The 8,021-nt window shown below is 38.1% G+C and overlaps 1 protein-coding gene across 1 annotated transcript in view; it reads left to right on the top strand.

Annotated features, from left to right (window-relative positions):
• The first annotated feature begins 1,212 nt into the window (after positions 1-1,212).
• The window catches only part of eno4 (enolase 4), a 153,780-nt gene continuing 146,971 nt past the window's right edge, over positions 1,213-8,021 (top strand). The window contains exon 1 of the mRNA XM_061911042.1: positions 1,213-1,429. Coding sequence (XP_061767026.1) covers positions 1,274-1,429 — 156 coding nt within the window. The 5' untranslated portion in view covers positions 1,213-1,273. The remainder of the gene's footprint in view (positions 1,430-8,021) is intronic.

Below are 8,021 nucleotides of genomic sequence, written 5' to 3'. Positions count from 1 at the left end.
TTTGTTCTGTGTCGTGTTTGTGTCTCCTCTCAATTGCTCTGTTTATTGCAGTTCTGAAGGTTGCTGGGTCAGGTTTGGTTTTGGAATTGGATTGCATTGTTATGGTATTGCTGTGTAGTGGTTTGCTGGATTGATTATAAAAAATAAATGAATAAATATTAATAAAAAAAATCGATTTTTTTAAAAATGAGAATAGATTCTGAATCGCACAACGTATTCGATTCGATTTGTATTCCAATCGATTTTTTCCCACATCCCTAATAAATATATTTATAAAGGATTTTTGAATTGTTGCTATTTTAAAAAAATCTCACTTACCCCTTGGCATACCTTCGAGTACCCCCAGGGGTACGTGTACCCCCATTTGAGAACCACTGCCTTCGGGGACAAGCGGAAAAAATGGATAGATGGAGGGATGCTTCTTTAGAAAACGTGATGTATCATATTGGAACAGTGTACATGATAGAAATATATGTGGAAAATGTATGGATATATATATACACACACACACACACACATATATATATATATATATATATAGATATATATATATATATCTATATATATATATATATATATATGTGTGGAGTTTGCATGTTCTCCCCGTGAATGCGTGGGTTCCCTCCGGGTACTCCGGCTTCCTCCCACTTCCAAAGACATGCACCTGGGGATAGGTTGATTGGCAACACTAAATTGACCCTAGTGTGTGAATGTGAGTGTGAATGTTGTCTGTCTATCTGTGTTGGCCCTGCGATGAGGTGGTGACTTGTCCAGGGTGTACCCCGCCTTCCGCCCGATTGTAGCTGAGATAGGCGCCAGCGCCCCCCGCGACCCCGAAAGGGAATAAGCGGTAGAAAATGGATGGATGGATGGATGGATATATATATACACACACACACACACGCACACACACACAAACATATACATATATTACTGTAATTTGTTCTTAAAAATTGTTATGTTCTTTTACAGATCATATTTAGTGTGTCTGTGTGTGCTATAGCAAAAGTATGTTAAACTTCCATCAACATTTTGTTGTCCAATTAAATTATTTCTTTAAAATTAAATACATGTACAATAATCGTTTTTTTTTATTTTGTCAATTCCCATAAATGAAAATTAAAAAAACAAAGTCTAAAACACACGCTGTCCCCCAATTTAGCGAAAGCCGCGCGAGATGATAGTTCAATTTCTTAGTCTTTGAGTGTCACGTGAACGCGCCGCTCCCATGGCAACGGAGAACAGCAAAGGCTAAAAACGATCAGGCGATACAATGTCTTATCTTGTCATCTCTGAAGAGGACCAGAACTTTGGCCACACCAAAAACGCTGCAGCTGACTTTTACCGGGCCAACAATGTCCCCGAGGAGCTGGAGTGCGCCCTGGCCGAGGCATTCTTTCAGAACCCGGAGGACGTCAACGGTTATTTGGTCAACAAATTTTACTTCCTCTTCCTTCATCACACTAGCTTAATCTGTAAAGCTAGCATATGTTGTATCTATCATAGCGATTTAGACTTCAAGTGCATGACACGAATGTACATTAGCCTTTAGTGCATTTGTGTGATGCACTTGAAAACTCAATTTAATCACACGTGTTATTAATAACACTAATCAGTTCATCGACATTTTGCTCAAATGGGATATTCATTAGCTTCAACATAGCCTCTTTTCAAAGGTATGCTACAATCTCAACTTTCTTAAAATGTTATTGTGTGCACCTTATATTTAATCATAAACTGCTCACATAATATTTGTAAACATACATAAATATTTTTTAGCCCATGAATAGGACTAATCCAAAGAGATTCTACAAATATTTATATCAGATAATCACTCGGTCTGCGTCACAGCCAATAGGTCCATCCATCCATCCATTTTCTACTGCTTGTCCCTTCGGTGTCGCATGGGGTGCTGGAGAGGTTTTGGGTTTAAATCCTGTTCTTACCTGGGTGGAGTTTGCTTGTTGTCAATGTGCTTGCATGGGCTTTCTTTGGGGATAAGCGCTCCTCTGTCTACTTACTTTCCCAGTGATGTACGAGGAGTTTTAATGTAAGTAGGAAATTATACCTATATTATACATATAGAAAATATAGTGATGGAAAGAAAAAAAAATACAATAATGACATTAATAGAAAATAATATCACCGAAACATACTTTTATCCCTGTGGTTGTCTTGCACTTGATAAATCACACTGGCTGCTAAATGATTATATCAGCATCGCCTCCTATTATTGTGTGTACCAATAATATAGATAATATTCCATATATGCATGAAGCCAAACACACTGAATGCATTGCGTGAACTATATTACTCATTTTAGGACACTATCTTTTTAGTAGATCAGCATTTCATGCTATCAAATTTGCACATATTTTAATATTCGCAAACCTTTAGAACAGGGGTGTCCAAAGTATGGTCCGGAACTTAAATTTTTTTTGGACCGCAGCATATTGTGTATATAAAACCAAAAAAATAGAACAAATGTTGGTGAAAGGGCATAATGTAAAGAGAACATATATATATATATATATATATATATATATATATATATATATATATATATATATATATATATATATGTACATGTATATGTATATATATATATATATATATATATACATATATATATGTATATGTATATATATATATATATATATATATACAAACCCCGTTTCCATATGAGTTGGGAACTTGTGTTAGATGTAAATATAAACGGAAAACAATGATTTCCAAATCATTTTAAACCCATATTCAGATGAATATGCTACAAAGACAACATATTTGATGTTAAAACTGGTAAACATTTTTTTTTGCAAATAATCATTAACCTTACAATTTGATGCCAGCAACACGTAAAAAAGAAGTTGGGAAAAGTGGCAATAAATACTGATAAAGTTGAGGAATGCTCATCAAACACTTTTTTGGAACATCCCACAGGTGTGCAGGCTAATTGGGAACAGGTGGGTATAAAAGCAGCTTCCATGAAATGCTAAGTAATTCACAAACAAGGATGGGGCGAGGGTCACCAATTTGTAAGCAAATTGTCGAACAGTTTTAGAACAACATTTCTCAACAAGCTATTGCAAGGAATTTAGGGATTTCACCATCTACGGTCCGTAAAATCATCAAAAGGTTCAGAGAATCTGGAGAAATCAATGCACGTAAACGATGATATTACGGACCATTGAACACTCAGGCGGTACTGCTTCAAAAACTGACATCGGTGTATAAATGATATCACCACATGGGCTCAGGAACACTTCATAAAACCACACTTCATAAAACCACTGTCAGTAAATACAGTTGGTCGCTACATCTGTAAGTGCAAGTTAAAACTCTATATAGCAAAGCAAAAGCCATTTATCAACAACACCCAGGAACGCCGCCGGCTTCGCTGGGCCCGAGCTCATCTAAGATGGACTGATAAAAAAGTGTTCTGTGGTCTGACGAGTCCACATTTTAAATTCTATTTGGAAACTTTAGACGTGGTGGTGTCCTCCGGAACAAAGAGGAAAATAACCATCCGTATTGTTAAAGGTGCAAAGTTCAAAAGCCAGCATCTGTGATGGTATGGGGGTGTATTAGTGCCCAAGACATGGGTAACTTACACATCTGTGAAGGCACCATTAATGCTGAATGGTCCGTACAGGTTTTGGAGCAACATATGTTGTCATCCAAGCAACGTTATCATGGACATCCCTGCTTATTTCAGCAAAACAATGCCAAGCCACGTGTTACAACGGCGTGGCTTCGTAGTAAAAGAGTGCGAGTACTTTCCTGGCCCGCCTGCAGTCCAGACATGTCTCCCATCGACAATGTGTGGCTAATTATGAAGCGTAAAATACGACAAGACCCCGGACTGTAGAACAACTTAAGCTGTACATCAAGCAAGAATGGTAAAGAATTCCACTTTCAAAGCTTCAACAATTAGTTTCCTCAGTTCCCAAACGTTTATTGAGTGTTGTTAAAAGAAAATGTGATGTAACACAGTGGTGAACATGCCCTTTCCCAACTCATGGAAACGGTGTTTGTACCCACATACATACAGATATACTGTATATAAATGTGTGTGTGTGTGTGTGTATATATAGACCGTCATGGTCAAAAGTTTACATACACTTGTAAAGAACATAATGTCATGGCTGTCTTGAGTTTCCAATAATTTCTACAACTCTATTTTTTTTTTTTGTGATAGAGTGATTGGAGAACATACTTGTTGGTCACAAAAAAACATTCATGAAGTTTGGTTCTTTTATGAATTTAATATGGGTCTATTACAAATGTGATCAAATCTGCTGGGTCAAAAGTGTACTATATACAGCAATGTTAATATTTGGTTACATGTCCTTTGGCATATTTCACTGCAATAAGGGACTTTTGGTAGCATCCACAAGCTTCTGGCAAGCTTCTGGTTGAATTTTTGACACAGAACGTTAATCCGAAGGTCTTATCTTTGTCCATGTGATGTCAGATCAAACAAAAATTTAGCTCTTGTGGCCACAATACCCAACAATATGTTTGGAGGAGAAAATGTGAGGCCTTTAATCCCAGGAACACGATGCTTACCGTTAAGCATGGTGGTGGTAGTATTATGCTCTGGACCTGTTTTAATGCCAATGGAACTGGTGCTTTACAGAGAGTAAATGGGAAGATGAAAAAGGAGGATTGCCTCCAAATTCTTCAGGACAACCTAAAATCATCAGCCCAAAGTTTGGATCTAGGCGCAGTTGGGTGTTCCAACAGGACCATGACCCCAAACACACTTCAAAAGTGGTAAAGGAATGGCTAAATCAGGCTATAATTACGGTTTTAGAATGGCCTTTCCAAAATTCTGACTTAAACTTGCTGAATTCTGAAGAGACAAGTCCATGTCAGAAAAACAAAACATTCAACTGAACTGCATCAATTTTGTCAAGAGGAGTGGTCAAAAATTCAAACTAAAGCTTGCCAGAAGCTTGTGGGTGGCTACCAAAAGCGCCTTATTTCAGTGAAACTTGCCAAGGGACATGTAGGGACACGCAGTCATGGAAAGAACATGCAAACTCCACACAGAAAGATCCAGAGCCCGGGATTGAACTCAGTACCTTGGTATTGTGAAGCACATGCACTAAACCCTGTTACACTGTGCTGCCCGGCAAATACAAAAAATATGCAAAATCTCCCACAAAAAATATTTTTCAAAGTGGAATATTTGATCTGAAGTAATTGGAGCATTGGATAGGTCAATAATTGATTAAAGAAACATTTATTTTGATTCAGTTTTATGTTGTGAGCAATGACAGTTTTAAAGAAAAAAACAACTTTGTTTTAGTAGTCAACATTGCAACTTTTTCTAAATTACATTTCACCTGTAAGCTTTTTTAGTCCACTTTAGTTATGTTTTTTTTTATTTTGATAGTATTTTTTAGAATGTACCGTGATCCTTTAAAACATTAGCTGCGGGCCGCAAATGGCCTCCAGGCCACGCCTTTGACACCCTTGCTATAGATAATAAAACATTTAATTTGATGAGTCTATCGATAAAAAGCAGAGCCTGGCCATGCATTCGCGTTTATCATAACGCACAGTAAGCATCTGCTTCAGTAAACAATGACGGCAAGGACGTCACTGTCAGCGACGCGAGTTACATTTGCTAACTTGTAAGTCACTTCTCCAAGAGACTCCTTTTGAACACTTCTCGCACATTAATACTTCAAAAGGAACATATTTGCCCCGTTTGTTGACCTTCAAAGTATATTTTTGGGATGGAGGAGTCTGGTCGGGTGCTGGTTAGCTTGACGCTAACAGCTAACCTGTCTCCATCCTCAAACAATGTCGCTTCAGCGGGAGATAAAAGGGAGGTTTCCATGGACTCACAAAGACTAAAACAACTAATTTATTGGAGACATGGCACGGGATGAAGTTAAAAAGGTTGACTTTACACTCACCTTAGTGTTTACAATGAAGTCTTCCTTTTGACAGCCCCTCACGGTAAAGTTGTCCGAGTGCAAACTGAGGCACTATTGGTGATAAATTAAACTTTTGTCGAATCAAAATTTACGACCAATAAAAACGCAATAAATGGGGACGGAAATTTGATCCAGCAAATATAAACAAAACAAAATACCGGCTGAAAGTGATAATCGATCAAATAAAAAAAAAACAAGCAAACCGGGTAGCAAAAAAAATAAAAATATTTGTGTCTTTGGGACACGCTGGCTTCCGGAAGCGTGCGTCCTTTCTGATTTTATTGTCTAAAAAGACACAAAGTGTGTTAGCGCCAGCACTGTGTATGTATACTTTTGACCCAGCAAATTTGGTCACATTTTCGGTATACTCATGATAAATTCATAAATGAACCAAACTTCATGAATGTTTTTAGTGACAAACAAATACGTGGTCCAATCACTCTATCACAAAAAAATAAGAGTTGTAGAAATTATTGGAAACTCAAGACAGCCATGATATTATGTAAGCTTTTGACCACGACTCTATATGTATATATACAGTACAGGCCAAAAGTTTGGACACACCTTTTAATTCAATGAGTTTTCTTTATTTTATTGACTATTTACATCGTAGATTGTCACTGAATGCATGAAAAATATGAATATGGAGTTATGTTCTTAGCAAAAAAAAGTGAAATAACTGAAAACATGTTTTATATTCTAGTTTCTTCAAAATAGCCACCCTTTGCTCTGATTACTTTTTCGCACACTCTTGATGAGCTTCGAGAGGTAGTCTCCTGAAAGGGTTTTCACTTTATAGATGTGCCTTACCAGGGTTGATTAGTGGAATTTCTTGCTTTATCAATGGGCTTGGGACCATTAGTTGTGTTGTGCAGAAGTCAGGTTACAAGACAACCGACAGTCCTATTGGACAACTATTAAAATGTATATTATAGCAAAAACCAATCAGCTAACTAAAGAAAAACAAGTGGCCATCATTACTTTAAGAAATGGAGGTCAGTCAGTCCGGAAAATTGCAAAAACTTTGAATGTGGAGTCGCAAAAACCATCAATTGCTACAACAAAACTGGCACACATGAGGACCGACCCAGGAAGGGAAGAGTCAACTCTGCTTCTGAGGACAAGTTCATCCGAGTCAACAGCCTCAGAAATCACAGATTAACATCAGCTCAGATCAGAGACCAGAAGAATGCCACACCGAGTTTTAGTGGCAGACCCATCTTTACAGTAAATGTTAAGAGGAGACTGCGCGAATCAGGCCGTCATGGTCAAATGCTAGGAAACCACAGCTAAAGAGAGGCAACAAGCAGAAATGATATGTTTGGGCCGAGAAACACAAGACATCACATTAGACCAGTGGAAATCTGTGCTTTGGTCTGATGAGTCCAAATTTGAGATCTTTGGTTCCAACCGCAATGTCTTTGTGAGATGCACGGATGGATGGATTCCACATGCCTGGTTCCAACTGTGATGTGTGGACTAGGAGGTGTGATGGTGCTGGGTGTGTTTTGCTGGTGACACTGTTGGATATTTATTCAAAAATGAAGGCACAGTGAACCACAGAATCGGGCAGCAACATGCCATCCCATCCGGTTTGCGTTTAGTTGGACAATCATTTATTTTTTAACAGGACAATGACCACAAACACACCTCCAGGCTGTGTAAATACTATTTGACCAAGAAGGAGAGTGATGGTGTGCTGCGAAAGCTGACCTGACCTCTACAATCACCGGACCTAAACACAGTCGAGATGGTTTGGGGTGAGCTGGACCTCAGAGTGTAGGCAAAGGTGCCAACAAGTGCTAAACACCTCTGGGAACTCCTTCAAGACTGTTGGAAAACCATTTCTGGTGTGTACCTTCTGAAGCTCATCGAGACAATGCCAAGAGTGTGCAAAGCAGTAATCAGAGTGAAGGGTGGCTATTTTGAAGAAACTAGAATAGTTATTTACCTTTTTTGTTAAGTAGATAACTCCCAGTGTTAGTTCATAGTTTTGATGCCTTCAGTGACAATCTACAATGTAAATAGTCATGAAAATAAAGAAAACACATTGAATGAGAACGTTTTTTC

The sequence above is a fragment of the Nerophis ophidion genome, linkage group LG09, assembly GCF_033978795.1.
Source record: "Nerophis ophidion isolate RoL-2023_Sa linkage group LG09, RoL_Noph_v1.0, whole genome shotgun sequence".
Taxonomy (NCBI): domain Eukaryota; kingdom Metazoa; phylum Chordata; class Actinopteri; order Syngnathiformes; family Syngnathidae; genus Nerophis; species Nerophis ophidion.
Note: the sequence above shows the minus strand (reverse complement) of the source record. Positions and strands in the feature narration are given on the sequence as shown.